Source organism: Bubalus kerabau, chromosome 4 (assembly GCF_029407905.1).
Source record: "Bubalus kerabau isolate K-KA32 ecotype Philippines breed swamp buffalo chromosome 4, PCC_UOA_SB_1v2, whole genome shotgun sequence".
NCBI classification, from domain to species: domain Eukaryota; kingdom Metazoa; phylum Chordata; class Mammalia; order Artiodactyla; family Bovidae; genus Bubalus; species Bubalus kerabau.
In genome coordinates, this window is record NC_073627.1 from 16,742,527 (window position 1) to 16,758,922 (window position 16,396).

General features: G+C 37.7%; 1 protein-coding gene across 3 annotated transcripts in view; it reads right to left on the reverse strand.

The window, feature by feature from the left end:
• TANC2 (tetratricopeptide repeat, ankyrin repeat and coiled-coil containing 2) overlaps positions 1 to 16,396 on the reverse strand; it is a 372,903-nt gene that overhangs the window by 317,527 nt on the left and 38,980 nt on the right. For all 3 annotated transcript variants that reach the window (XM_055575581.1, XM_055575580.1, XM_055575578.1), the window contains exon 2: positions 14,266 to 14,359. In XM_055575581.1, coding sequence (XP_055431556.1) covers positions 14,266 to 14,332 — 67 coding nt within the window. In that variant the 5' untranslated portion in view covers positions 14,333 to 14,359. The remainder of the gene's footprint in view (positions 1 to 14,265; positions 14,360 to 16,396) is intronic.

Sequence of the window (16,396 nt, forward strand, 5' to 3'; positions counted from 1 at the left end):
ACAGACAATTTTCTTGGGCTCCAAAATCACTGCAGATGGTGACTGCGGCCATGAAACTAAAAGACACTTGCTCCTTGGAAGAAAAGTTATGATCAACCTAGACAGCATATTAAAAAGCAGAGACATTACTTTACCAACCAAGGTCCATACAGTCAAAGCTATGGCTTTTCTAGTAGTCATGTATGGATGTGAGAGTTGGACTCTAAAGAAAGCTGAGCACTGAAGAATTGATGCTTTTGAACTGTGGTGTTGGAGTTGAGATCCCATGGACAGCAAGGAGATCCAACCAGTCCATCCTAAAGGAAATCAGTCCTGAATATTCACTGGAAGGGCTGAACCTGAAACTCCAATACTTTCACCACCTGATCCGAAGAACTGACTCATTTGAAAAGACCCTGATGCTGGGAAAGACTGAAGGTGGGAGGAGAAGGGGACAACAGAGGATGAGATGGTTGGATGGCATCACCAACTCAATGGACATGAGTTTGAGTAGGCTCCAGGAGTTGGTGATAGACAGGGAGGCCTGGTGTGGTGCAGTCCATGGTGTCACAAAGAGTCGGACATGACTAAGTGGCTGAATTGAACTGAACTGAACTGATGGTTTTTCCAGTAGTCATGTATGGATATGAGAGTTGGACTGTAAAGAAAGCCGAGCACCAAAGAACTGATGCTTCTGAACTGTGGTGCTGGAAAAGACTCTTAAGGAGTTCCTTGGACAGCAAGATCAAACCAGTCAACTGTAAAGGAAATCATCCCTGAATATTCACTGGAAAGACTGATGCTAAAGCTGAAACTCCAACACTTTGGCCACCTGATGTGAAGAACTGACTCAGTGGAAAAGACCCTGATGCTGGTAAAGATTGAAGGCAGTAGAAGAAGGGGACAAAAAAGGATGAGATGGCTGGATGGCATCACCGACTCGATGGATATGAGTCTGAGCAAGCTCCAGGAGTTGGTGACGGATAGGGAAGCCTCATGTGCTATAGTCCATGTGTTGCAGAGTCAGACACAACTGAGCGACTGAACTGAACTGAATCCAACTGAAAATGAACCTGTTTCCTGAATGGAACTGAAATAAATTTATATGTAAATCCAGAAGCATGATATGTCTTTCCATCTGTCCAAGTCTTACAGGGAAGCCTGGCGTGCTGCAGTCCATGGGGTTGCAAAGAGTTGGACATGACTGAGCAACTGAACTGAACCAAAGTCTTACACACTTCAATAAAGTTTCCTGTTAAATCTATTCCTGAGAATTTGATGGCTGTTATACCTGTGAATGTAATTTTTTTTCTCATTTACATTCCTAATCAGTAAATACTGGCAGAGCTAAAAGTGTCAATCACCTTGCCAAATTACATTATTATTTCTAATAGATATTTACTGGATTCTGGGTTTTTTACCTTGCCTAAAAATAAAAATGGCGTTGTCTTGTCTTTTCCAATTTCTTGTCTTTACTGGATACTAGGAACTTCTAAACAATTTTGAAAAAGGTTGATAATAGGAGAAATCTCTATCACGTTTCTGTTTTTATGGAAATGGCTGATTCATTTTTGTTTAGAATGGTATTTGCTGTTGGATTTGGTGAATACCCTTTATTAAAGTATCCTTCTATATTAATGATGTTTTTAATGGTTGCTCAGATTTATAAAATGCTTTAGCAGAATATAATGATATAATAATGTGGTTTTACTTTTTTTCTAAGTAAAAACTTGTGTTGATTTTCTGATACAGAAACATCTTTGCTTTCCTGGAACAAATTATACTTGTAGTATATTATCAGGAATTATTTACATTTAACTATAGTTTTATTTACTTTGCTTACTTTTCTTTCTGCATTTCTGCTTTCTCATGCTCATTTTTTATTTTGGAAAGGAGATAGCCTCAAGATATTTTTTTCTTCCAATGGCTGTGTTATACTAGGGGTACTATACTTTTTGAATTCCTGAATAATCTGAACTTGATAGTATTTTTTCCCCTCATACCTGAATGATGATTTACCAAAACAATGATACCAAATAGTGGCAATAGTTATATCAAAGAACCATACTGGAATTTTTACTAATTACTTGCATGATTGTAAACAATAAAAACAACAGTTAAAAAATATATAAATATTTAAATTTTATAAAACACAAAAACACATATTTTTCCTTTATCACTCATAATTCAAAAGAACCACACAGTTGTCTTTTCACAAGAGTTCCAAGTCCTACATACATCAGAAACAATTTCCACATTATAAATCTGAAGTAAGCTACAAAATTCAAAGTTGATATTCACATGTCCTTTGAGGGAAAACTTTGCCTGAGAAAATTCATTTGTTATTACTTGACATAAAATCTATTTTTTAAATCTTCATCTAGTGGCCCACATAAAAGTTCAGATCAACTATTCAAAGAATGAATTAGAATGGCCAATTTCCTTTATTATGAATTCTTTTCAAACTAAAAATTAAAATGGTTCTCTAAAACAAAACAAATGATTAAGCCATGAGAAAACTTACCTTACTAATTTTAAAAATATGCCATGAGCCAAAAATAATAATATAAAGAATAAAGCACCCACCCAATTATTCACTAATGATTAAAGAAAAAAAAACTGTGATGATGAAAACAATAATGATATCATTCCATAAACACATTTTTTCCTTTTAATATCAAATTTATTCTTGCTTTGGAATTTCTCAGTGAACACTTTAAGAAAAACAGACTGCTTCTCTACAAATTCCTGCCATACAGAACACAAATCACTATTTTTATAACTACTCTAAATTATAAACATTTCACATGAAAAACCATGGAAAAGAAAAAATACTAGAATAAGACCCCCTAAAATCATTATAGACATAATTAAATGCCTAGTAAATCAAAATAATAAGCTTTAATACTACAGTAGAATCTTGACATATATGGGTTTAATAATATGATCTCTACTAAAGCAGCAGTTGTTCAAATGTCTAGAATACAATGACTGGTAATCTTGCTAAAGCACAAATTTGGTGCCTACCTCTAATAAGCATAGTATTTAGAAATGAATCACTCACCTAGTGCTCAGGGCAAAAAGTCTACCCAGCATCTGCTTCTTAATATGGCTTTAGGCTTTTCCTACTACCTATTTCATATGGATTAGTTGCTATGAAGGGACAGAAAATCCTAATGCTGGTATCAAAAGTTGAAAAACTAAGAAAATCACAGTTCTTGGCCAGAAGACAAATTTTGGATAAACTAGTTCTTTAAATGTCAAATTTGAGGGCAGTTCAGATCTCTGACATGTATGAATGTGTGAGTGAGTGAGTGTGTGTGTGTGTGTGCACGCACACGCATATGTGCGCTTCTTTCAAAATGTGGTCAGTGGAGTTGGGGGAACTTAACCAGTATGGTGATGTCAACTATTATTTGTCTTCTGTCAAATCCAATCAGTGTTTGGAGAGATGCAATAAGTAAATGCTATATAGTTCTCTGGATTCAATTCTGGAACACAATGAGGACTTTAATGAAAAAGCTAATGAAATCCAAATAGAAATGTGGAGTTTAGTTAATAGCAATGTACCAATGTTGGTTTCTTCGTTTTGACAAATGCACCATGGTAACAAAGATGCAACAATAGGGAAAACCAGGTAAAGAGTATACAGGAATTCTCTGAACTATCTTGGCAACTCTTCTATAAAGCTAAAATTAACCCAAAATAAAAAGCTCACACACACACACACAAAAAATTGGCATAGAAGGAAATATAATTATGTAAGTAAATTCCAAGAGAAACAGATATATTTAGTGTGTCTATCATAGGTACAGACTTTAAGACAGATATAGATATAAATAGCAACTTACCATTTTTCAGACAGGTTAAGAGACAAGATTGAAATACTACTCACAAAGAACAGAAAGAATTAAAAAAAAAAAACTTAATGGTGTCTACCTATAAATTGTTTTCAAGTTAAAAGGGAAAATTCTTATCTGTACAGCAGAGAAAGTGGAGAGTACCCTGATTTGGTCATCAGAATCACATATGAGTAACAGATGGACATTGTGTGCCTCCAGCTATAATGCCCTAAGAAGAAAACAATATACATTTATGTAACATTCAGACCATAGATATATAACCTGAATCTAATCACTGCAAAAAAAAAAAAAAAAGTACAATTAGGAGCAGTTCAGTTATTCTTCAAACATGTCAAGAAAGGCTATGAAACCATAACAAATTAAATGAGAGTAAAAAGACATAACAAGTAATGTAATACCTTTTTCTGGACTGCATCTTGGAAAGGAAGGGATAAAATTCTATTTCAAAGTCACTAGGTAAACTGACAAAATTTAGAGAATAAATGGTAAACAGGATGAAAGTATTATATCAACAATCGCTTGAGGTGAATCCATGTACTGTGGTTATAAACAGTAATCTCCTTAAGAAATACATACTGAAGTTTTTAAGAGTAAAGGGGCATGATGCATTTGACCCATCTTCAAATACCTGAAGATATAAGCCAATGAAACAATTCCAGTGGAATCTTGTACAGAGTGCTGCTGCTGCTGCTAAGTCGATTCAGGCGTGTCCGACTCTGTGCGACTCCATAGACGGCAGCCCGCTAGGCTCCTCTGTCCCTGGGATTCTCCAGGCAAGAACACTGGAGTGGGTTGCCATTTCCTTCTCCAATGCAGGAAAGTGAAAAGTGAAAGTGAAGTCGCTCAGTCATGCTGGACTCTTAGCGACCCCGTAGACTGCAGCCTACCAGGCTCCTCCGTCCATGGGATTTTCCAGGCAAGAGTACTGGAGTGGGTTACCATTGCCTTCTCTGTTGTTCAGAGTAGGTACTTAATAAACATTTGTTGATTAATTAGATTGTAATAATTCTTGAAAACACATTCCCAGAACACACATATATTTGTTCTGAACAAACGATCTGATAAACCATAGTTTTACCAAGAAAAAAGAATTTAGGAGGCTAATTAGATTTGCTTCACACATTTATTCTTTGTTTTGCAAAAGAATGTTTAAACGCTTTCTATTGTAAAATAAAACGTATAAAAAGCCACATTAAAAAAATAAAAAAGAGTGAGTGAGACAGAAAAGGTGAAGTAGAGGAGAGGAGATGCTCTGTGTATGTACACATGGAAAGAGAATGCTGACACAAATACAGTGAAAAGTTCATGAATCTGTGGGGGGGTATATGGAATTTTTTGCATTATTGTTGCAACTTTTCTGCAAACTTAAAATTATTTCCAAATTTTAAAAAAATTAATAAAGCAAATGGAATTTCTAGAACTGAAATGCACAAAAACTAAAATTAAGAACTGAATGCAGTTAAAAGCAGATTATAGACCAATGAAGAGTGAATTAGTGAACAAACATTCTTTGGCATTTCCCTTCTTTGAGACTGCAATGCCAAAGAATGTTCAAACTCCCATACAACTGTGCTCATTTCACATGCTGGCAAGGTTATGCTCAAAATTCTTCAAGCAAGGCTACGCCATCATGTGAATTGAGATCTTCCAGATGCACAAACTGGGTTTCAAAGTGCCAGAAGAACCAGAGATCAAATTGTCAACATTCTCTGGATCAAGGAGAAAGCAAAGAAGCTCCAGAAAAGAATCTATTTCTGCTATACTGACTACACTAAAGCCTTTGACTGTATGGATCACAACAAGCTGTGGAAAATTCTTAAAGAGACAGGAATACCAGAGCACCTTACTTATCTCCTGAGAAATCTGTATGTGGGTCAAAAGCAATAGTTATAACTGGACATGGTGGGGGTGGTGGGGAGGGGCAGAACTGGATATGAAACAAATGGACTGGTTCAAAACTTGGAAAGCAGTATGTCAAGGCTGTATATTGTCACCCTGCTTATTTAACTTACATGCAGAGTATATTATGCAAAATGCTGGGCTGGACGAATCACAAGCTGGAATCAACATTGCTGGGAAAAATATCAACAACCTCAGATACGCAGATGATACCACTCTAATGGCAGAAAATGAAGAGGAACTATAGAGCCTCTTGATGGGGGTGAAAGAGGACACTGAAAAAGTTGACTTAAAACTAACATGCAAAAAACTAAGATCATGGCATCTGGTCCCATCATTTCTCGGCAAATAGAAAAGGAAAAAGTAGAAGCAGTGAGAAATTTTTTTTGGGGGGACTCCAAAATCACCACAGATGGTGACTGCAGCTATGAAATTAAAAGACACTTGCTCCTTGCTAAGTTGCTTCAGTCATGTCCGACTCTGTGCGACCCCATAGACGGCAGCCCACCAGGCTCCGCCGTCCCTGGGATTCTCCAGGCAAGAACACTGGAGTGGGTTGCCATTTCCTTCTCCAAGACACTGTATTAAAAGCAGAGACATCACTCTGCTGACAAAGGTGCTGCTGACAAAGATGCGTATGGCTTTTCCAGTAGTCATGTATGGATGTGAGAGTTGGACCATAAAGAAGACTAAGAACCAGAACTGATGTTTTTGAATGGTGGTGCTGGAGAAAACTCTTGCGAGTCCCAAAGAACTAAAGAGCCTCTTGATGAAAGTGAAAGAGGAGAGTGAAAAAGTTTGCTTAAAGCTCAATATTCAGAAAACTAAGATCATGGCATCCAGTCCCATCACTTCATGGCAAATAGATGGAGAAACAGTGGACACGGTGGCTGACTTTATTTTCTTGGGCCCAAAACCACTGCAAATGGTGACTGCAGTCATGAAATAAAAAGACGCCTGCTCCTTGGAAGAAAAGTTATGACCAACCTAGACAGCATGTTAAAAAGCAGAGACATTACTTTGCCAACAAAGGTCCATCTAGTCAAAGCTATGATTTTTCCAGTAGTCATGTATGGACGTGAGAGTTGGACTCTAAAGAAAGCTGAGTGCCAAAGAACTGATGCTTTCGAACTGTGGTGTTGGAGAAGACTCTTGAGAGTCCCTTGGCTCGGCAAGAAGATCCAACCAGTCCATCCTAAAGGAAATCAGTCCTGAATGTTTATTGGAAGGACTCATGTTAAAGCTGAAACTCCAATACTTTGGCCATTCTTGATGCGAAGAACTGACTCACTGGAAAAGACCCTGATGCTGGGAAAGACTGAAGGCAGGAGGAGAAGGGGACGACAGAGTATGAGATGGTTGGATGGCATCACTGCCTCAATGGACATGAGTTTGAGTAAACTCCGTGAGTTGGTGATGGACAGGGCAGCCTGGACTGTTGCAGTCCATGGGGTCGCAAAGAGTTGGACACAACTGAGTGAATGAACTGAACTGACTGAAAGGAAATCAACCCTGAATATTCATTGGAAGGGCTGATGTTGAAGCTGAAGCTCCACTACTTTGACCACCTGATGAGAAAAGCCAACTCACTGGAAAAGACTTTGATGCTGGGAAAGATTGAAGGCAAAGGGAGAAGGGGGTGGTGGAGGAAGAGATAGTTAGATAACATCACCCAACTCAATGGACATGAATTTGATCAAACTCTGGGAACTAGTGGAAGACAGAGGATCCTGGCATGTTACAGTCCATGAAGTTGCAAAGAGTCATACATGACTTAGCGACTGAACAACAACAACAAAAACAGATTTTTTTATACTATCCAACATAAAGCACAGAGACAAAAGGATAGAAAGAAAGTGTAAGAGACATAAATGGCACACATGTAGTCTATCAAAAGCATAACTGGAGTCCCAGAAAGAAAGAACAAATAGAAAAGAGGGAAAAATAAAATTTAAAAAGATAATGAGAAATAATTTTCCCAAACTGATGAAAGTCATCAAGCCACATATTCGGAAAACCCTACCAAACATAAATAGAAGCTAAACAAAGAAAGATTAAAAAGAAAAGCACTCCTACACACATCAATGTAACATCTAGAAAACTAAAAACAAAGAGATAAAAGACAGATTGCAGAGAGCATTTAGACTGATAGCTAACTTTTCACCAGAAGTAATTCAAGAAGCCAGAGGACAATGAACAATATTTCAAAGTGCTGAAAGAAAACAGGTGACAATATATAATTCCACTCCCAGCAAAAACATCCTGCAAAAATAAAGGCAAAATAAAGGTGTTTTCAGATAACAGAAGCAAATCTGCCACATCAAGATTCCAACTAAAGGAAATTATAAAGGGTGTTATATAAACAAAAAGAAATTTGGTGATTCCATCTAGACAGTGAAGGAAGCAGGGAATAAAAATCAATAAAAAGGTCAAATCTGTGAATAAATCTATGTAACAGTGACTACATAAAACAACAATAATAATGTCTTGTGGAGTTTAAATAAAAACCATTTAAACTAATGTAAAGATTCTAAGACTCTTGCATTGTCCAAGGAGAGGGTAAAAGTACCAACTGACACCAAACTTTGATTAATGTTTTAATCTTAAAGTGGTTACTGAATGAATTATAATAAGACTTCATAATCCCCAAATCAGTAGGGAGAGATATGGAATATAAAAAATATTCTGATCAATCCAAAATAAAGCAATAAAAGAGAGGGGGGGAAAAAGCATAGAACAGGCAGGACAAGCACAAAACAAAGAGCAATGTTATATTCAACCCCAGATATACCCCTGGTTGGTGGTGGTTTAATCACTAAGTCATGTCTGACTCTTGCAACCCCATGGGCTGCAGCGTGCCAGGCTCCTTTGTCCATGAGATTCTTAAGGCAAGAAGAGTGGAATGGATTGTCTTTTCCTTCTCTAGGGGATCTTCTGGACCCAGGAATTAAACCTGGGTCTCCTGCATTGCAGACAGATTCTTTACTGAATGCGCTACGAGGGAAGTCTGTATCACTGGCTGAATTAATGTAAATGTATTCCAACAAATCCTTTGAGAGGAAAAACTTGTCTGAATGAATACAAAAAGAAAATGCAGCTATGTGTTACTAACAGTATAATCATATAGATACGTTGAAAATAAAAGAACAGAACAAATTATGCCTTTTAAATACTATCCAAACAATGCTAGACAGCTATGTTAACATTAGACAAAGTCAACTTTCAAGCAAAAGGCATTATTAAAAATAAAGAGGAACATTTCATCATCGGGTGTGTGCACATGCGTGTGTGTGTGTGTTAGTGGCTCAGTCATGGCCGACTTTGCGATTCCATGGACTATAGCCCTCCAAGCTCCTCTGTTTATGGGATTCTCCAGGCAAGAATACTGAAGTAGGTTGCCATTTCCTACTCCAGGGATCTTCCCTAATAAGAAAGCTTCCAGATATAGACAATTCCACAATCATAGTATAGGATTTAATCATACCTTTCTTAGTAAATAATTTTTTAAAAGTTAGGACATAAAAGATTTGAGGATCACCATTTACAAAAATGACCTACACTGTACCCAGTAACTGCAGAATCCACATTACTTGGTACATCAAGAACATTAGACCAAACTGACTGTATGCAAAGCTATAAGGAAAACCTCAATAAATATAAAAACAGTAAAATAATACAGGATAGGTTCTCTGATAAAAGTACAATTAGCTAAGTTAATAATAAGATGACCAGGAAATCATCAACTGTTTGGAAATAAACAATTATACTTTAAATACGTATGGGTCAAGAAGAAATTACAAGCAGTGCTAAAAAATATTTTGAAGAGAATGAAAAAGAATATACCAACAATGCTATGCTAAGTCACTTCAGTTGTGTCCAACTCTTTGTGATCCTATGGACAGTAGCCTGCCAGGCTCCTCTGTCCATGGGGTATTCTGGGCAAGAATACTGAAGTGGCTGCCATTTCCTTCTCCAGGGGATCTGACCCAGGGATCAAACCTCAGTTTTCTGTGTCAACTGCACTGCAGGCAGATTCTTTAAGACTGAGCCACCAGGGAAGCCCATACCACCCATGAAAACTTGTCAAATGCATAAAAATAGGAAACGGAAAAGCTTAAAGGAATATAATAGAAAGAAGGATTTACTGGACTGGAATGGGTGAATTTAACTCAGATGACCATTATATCTACTACCGTGGGCAGGAATCCCTTAGAAGAAATGGAGTAGCCATCACAGTCAACAAAAGAGTCCGAAATGCAGTACATGGGGAACACATGTATACCTGTGGCGGATTCATTTTGATATTTGGCAAAACTAATACAATTATGTAAAGTTTAAAAATAAAATAAAATTAAAAAAAAAATAAAAAAAATGAAAAGCAGAGACATTACTTTGCCAACAACAACAAAAAAAAAAACAAAACAAACAGAATGATCTCTGTTTGTTTCCAAGGCAAACCATTCAATATTACGGTAATCCAAGGCTAGGCCCCGACCAGTAATGCTGAAGAAGCTGAAGTTGAATGGTTCTATGAAGACCTACAAGACCTTCTAGAACTAACACCCAAAAGAGATGTCCTTTTCATTATAAGGGACTGGAATGCAAAAGTATAAAGTCAAGAAACATCTGGAGTAACAGGCAAATTTGGCCTTGGAGTACAGAATGAAGCAGGGCAAAGGCTAGTAGAGTTCTGCCAAGAGAATGCACTGGTCATAGCAAACACCCTCTTCCAACAGTACAAGAGAAGACTCTACACATGGACATCACCAGATGGTCAACACCAAAATCAGATTGATTATATTCTTTGCAGCCAAAGATGGAGAAGCTCCATAGAGTCAGCAAAAACAAGACCAGGAGCTGACTGTGGCTCAGATCATGAACTCCTTGTTGCCAAATTCAGACTGAAATTGAAGAAAGTGGAGAAAACCACTAGACCATTCAGGCATGACCTAAATCAAATCCCTTATGACTATACAGTGGAAGTGAGAAATATATTTAAGGGACTAGATCTGATAGAGTGCCTGATGAACTATGAATGGAGGTTCATGACATTGCACAGGAGACAGGAATCAAGACCATCCCCAAGAATAAGAAATGCAAAAAAGCAAAATGGTTGTCTGAAGAGGCCTTTCAAACAGCTGTGAAAAGAAGGGAAGTGAAAAGCAAAGGAGAAAAGGAAAGATATACCCATTTGAATGCAGAGTTCCAAAGAATAGCAAGGAGAGATAAGAAAGCCTTCCTCAGCAATCAATACAAAGAAATAGAGGAAAACAACAGAATGGGAAAGACTAGAGCTCTCTTCAAGAAAATTAGAGATACCAAGGGAACATTTCATGCAAAGACAGGCTCGATAAAGGACAGAAATGGTAGGGACCTAACAGAAGCAGAAGATATAAAGAGGTGGCAAGAATACACAGAAGAACTGTACAAAAAAGATCTTCATGACCCAGATAATCACAAAGGTGTGAACACTCATCTAGAGCCAGACCTCCTGGAATGTGAAGTCAAGTGGGCCTTAGGAAGCATCTCTATGAACAAAGCTAGTGGAGGTGATGGAATTCCAGTTGAGCTATTTCAAATCCTAAAAGATGATGCTCTGAAAGTGCTGCACTCAATATGCCAGCAAATTTGGAAAACTCAGCAGTGGCCACAGGACTGGAAAAGGTCAGTTTTCATTCCAATCCCAAAGAAAGGCAATGCCAAAGAATGCTCAAACTACTGAACAATTGCACTCATCTCCCATGCTAGTAAAGTAATGCTCAAAATTCTCCAAGCCAGGCTTCAGCAATACGTGAACCGTGAACTTCCAGATGTTCAAGCTGGTTTTAGAAAAGGCAGAGGGTCTACGGCCATACCACCCTGAACGCGCCCGATCTCGTCTGATCTCGGAAGCTAAGCAGGGTCGGGCCTGGTTAGTACTTGGATGGGAGAAAAAGCAGAGGAACTAGATATCAAATTGCCAATATCCGCTGGATCATGGAAAAAGCAAGAGAGTTCCAGAAGAACATCTATTTCTGCTTTATTGACTATGCCAAAGCCTTTGATTGCATGGATCACAATAAACTGTGGAAAATTCTTCAAGAGATGGGAATACCAGATCACTTGACTTGCCTCTTAAGAAACCTGTATACAGGTCAGGAAGCAACAGTTAGAACTGGACATGGAATAACAGACTGGTTCCAAATAGGAAAAGGAGTACATCAAGGCTGTATATTGTCACCCTGCTTATTTAACTTATGTGCAGAGTACATCATGAGAAACACTGGGCTGGAGGAAGCACAAGCTAGAATCAAGACTGCTGGGAGAAATATCAATAACCTCAGATATACAGATGACACCACTCTTATGGCAGAAAGTGAAGAAGAACTAAAGAGGCTATTGATTAAAGTGAAAGAGAAGAGTGAAAAAGTTGGCTTAAAGCTCATCATTCAGAAAACTAAGATCATGGCATCTGGTCCCATCACTTCATGGCAAATAAATGGGGAAACAGTGGACACAGTGGCTGACTTTATTTTTCTGGGCTCCAAAATCACTGCAGATGGTGACTGCAGCCATGAAATTAAAAGATGCTTGCTCCTTGGAAGGAAAGTTATGACTAACCTCGACAGCATATTCAAAAGCAGAGACATTACTTTGCCAACAAAGGTCCATCTAGTCCAGGCTATGGTTTTTCCAGTGGTCATGTATGGATGTGAGAGTTGGACTATAAAGAAGGCTGAGCGCCGAAGAATTGATGCTTTTGAACTATGGTATTGGAGAAGACTCTTGAGCATCCCTTGGACTGCAAGGAGATCCAACCAGGCCATCTTAAAGGAGATCAGTCCTGGGTGTTCACTGGAAGGAATGATATTGAAGCTGAAACTCCAATACTTTGGCTACCTGATGAGAAGAGCTGACTCATTTGAAAAGACCCTGATGCTGGGAAAGATTGAGGGCAGAAGGAGAAGGGGACAAAAGAGGATGAGATGGTTGGATGGCATCACCGACTCGATGGACATGGGTTTGGGTGGACTCCGGGAGTTGGTGATGGACAGCGAGGCCTGGCGTTTTGCGGTTCATGGGGTCGCAAAGAGTTGGACACGACTGAGTGACCAAACTGAACTAAACAGAGAATTATGCCCATTTTCTTATAATAACCTATAAATGAAATATAATCTGCAAAAATACTGACTTGCTGTTGTACACTTGAAACTAACACAATATTGTAAATAGCTACACATCAATGAAAGAAAATATGATAAAAATCAACAATCCATTTGTAGAAAACAAATCAGATCAGATCAGATGAGTCGCTCAGTCGTGTCCGACTCTTTGCGAACCCATGAATCGCGGAACGCCAGGCCTCCCTGTCCATCACCAACTCCTGGAGTTCACTCAGACCCATGTCCATCGATTCAGTTATGCCATCCAGCCATCTCATCCTCTGTCGTCCCCTTCTCCTCCTGCCCCCAATCCCTCCCAGCATCAGAGTCTTTTCCAATGAGTCAGCTCTTCACATGAGGTGGCCAAAGTACTGGAGTTTCAGCTTTAGCATCATTCCCTCCAAAGAAATCCCAGGGCTGATCTCCTTCAGAATGGACTGGTTGGATCTCCTTGCAGTCCAAGGGACTCTCAAGAGTCTTCTCCAACACCACAGTTCAAAAGCATCAATTCTTCGGTGCTCAGCCTTCTTCACAGTCCAACTCTCACATCCATACATGACCACTGGAGAAACCACAGCCTTGACTAGACGGACCTTTGTTGGCAAAGTAATGTCTCTGCTTTTGAATATGCTATCTAGATTGGTCATAACTTTCCTTCCAAGGAGTAAGCGTCTTTTAATTTCATGGCTGCAGTCACCATCTGCAGTGATTTTGGAGCCCAGAAAAATAAAGTCTGACACTGTTTCCACTGTTTCCCCATCTATTTCCCATGAAGTGATGGGACCGGATGCCATGATCTTCGTTTTCTGAATGTTGAGCTTTAAGCCAACTTTTTCACTCTCCACTATATAGTGTATTAATCTTCAAGATTTCTCCCAAAAAACTATCTATACAGGTTTGGTTTGTTTTTACCTTAAAAGTCTAAGAATTACACACTTATTTTTTTTTTAGTATCTTTTAATGATTGTAAAAATGTTCAATTTACATATCATTTTTTGTATAACCCTTTGAGGACTATCTCTATTATTTTTAGTCTCATTCCTCAAAGAGTATCTGGGACTGAAATAATTTTACAGGTTAATTCATAAAGTAAATTTAAGTCTGGAAGGTCTTTAATGTGTACTACATAGAAACACTACACTCTCATATATCTGAAATAAGCATTTTTCTTTCACAAACTGTTCATTTACTTGACTATTCCTGATGAGTGTTCAAGTGTTCTTCTTAATAAAGAATATGACGACCTATAGGAATGTAAACTTTTGCTAAATTACATAAGCCATTTAATAAAATATATGAACTGTGGTAGCATTAATTCAGATCCCTAAGATAACTTTCTTTTCCAAATCATAACACAAAATAAATGAAGCAGAGCTACTCACCACTTGATCTGTTCTTACGACTTGATTTTCCTCCAGTAAGAAGCATCTTGAGACTATTTCGAAACATGGTTGTACTATTCTAGGATTCACAAAACTACAAAAGAAAATGTGGGGAAATATGTTAGAAAACTTGGTTTGCTATGCAAATACTATTAAGAATTCATTTTAAATGTGCTACTAGGAATCAACCACTCTGTTTACATATATAATACAGAAATTGTAACTATATGACAGAAACGTTCATTTAATTTAATTTAATTAGACATTTAGGTATTCCCTTTAAAGTATAACACTTGAGTTCCCTAAGAGACAAAGGCAGATATCACTGAGGGCACACAGAAACAGAAAACAATTAGGTGGCTATAAATGCAGTTTACCACAAGACTCTCCATTTCTTGGACAATTTTCCCAAAACATACACCCAAAGTGTAAGAGTCCAGAACTCACAGCAGCTGTGTATTTTCCACTGGTCAAGCCAGAATTTCATCTCACAAGACTACTGATACATGAGTCCATCAGTACACATATACTATTAATACCAACCTCTGTATGTCCCACTCCCGTCAAAAGAAAACTCCTTAATTTTGCTATGTCCTCTCTCACCTTGTTAAGAACTTTCATCTAAAAATCATCTTTCTTTTCTCTCTCACACAGCTTTCATTTTTTTCTCTCTACAGAATCACTCCAGTCATAACATAAACATGCTAGTATGTCCCAACCAAAAGCCAATAAGTAAGCCCCTCTCTTTATTCCCACATGGTCCAATTACTGCTCCTTTATGCTTGCTCTTAACAGCAAAATTTCCCATGTGTCAGTACCTGAAACCTGCAGCAGACTGAACAGAGCAAATGTGAATTTAAAACAGAGGTTAACAGCAAATCTCCAAACCAAAGCACACAGAAATTAAAGGCTGAAAAATATGGAAGAGTATGAGAGGCATATGGAATCCTTTGAAAGACTCTAATATACATATCATTAAAATCCCAGAAGAAAAGAAAGGAGAAAATAAGAAAGAAGCAATATATGAAATGATAATAATCAAGAATTCCCTAATACTGATAAGATGTAAAGCCACATCTTTAAACAGCTAGGGGAAAAAATAAACACACTGAAAGAAGCAACAATCAGTAGACTGAGAGGAAACTTTCAACAGCAATGATGAATGACACAGAAAATGGAATGACTTCTTAAAATTTTTGAAGGAAAAGAGGTGTCAATCGAGAAATCTATGAACAGTTTAAAATATTCTGAAAATTAAAATAAAATAAAGGTGATTCAGAACAAAAAGAATTTATCAGTAAAAGAAATACGAAAACAGAGTTCTTCCAACAGAAGGAAAATGACAGCTAGAAAAACAACACAGAAGGAAGAGCCACAAAAAGGTAAGTATATTGGCAAATATAAATGAACAAGAATTGTTAAAAAAAATTACATTAATAACTTGTTAAGCTTAAAATATATGATGAGTGTGGGTCCTTAGTCATGTCCAACACTTTGTGACCCCATGGACTGTAGCCCACCAGGCTTCTCTGCTCATGGAATTTTCCAGGCAGGAATACTGGAGTAGGTTGCCATTTCCTTCCCCAGGGGATCTTCTTGACCCAGGGATCAAACCCACATTTCTTGCACCTCCTACATTGGCAGGTGGATTCTATGCCAATGTACCACCTGGGAATCCCACAGAGATTTTTCAATGCATAACAACAAAAACAAAAAAGTCAGGAGTGGAATAAACAGAGTTAAAGTGTCCAAGATATCCATCTGCATTGAACAGGATGTGGCAGAAGTAATAATTTCAGAAAACTGCAATAACTCAAAATTCATGTAGTACTTTCTAGCATAGCTATTAAAAGCTTACTGAGGTGAGAGAGAGAATAATTAAAATATATGAGTGAACCAAAGAAGGTAAGAAGTGAGAGAAAAAGCATAGTATGTGTGGATAAAATAGGAAACAGTGAGATGGTAGCTTTAAACTCAAATTATATTGTTATTCTGTTAAATACTCTACTAAAAGACTATGGACACATAAAGATTAAATATAAAATGAGAAAAGATATACCATCACATATAGATCACATATAGAAAATAAATTAGCATTACCAAATGGGACAAGCAAATAAGGGATATGCTA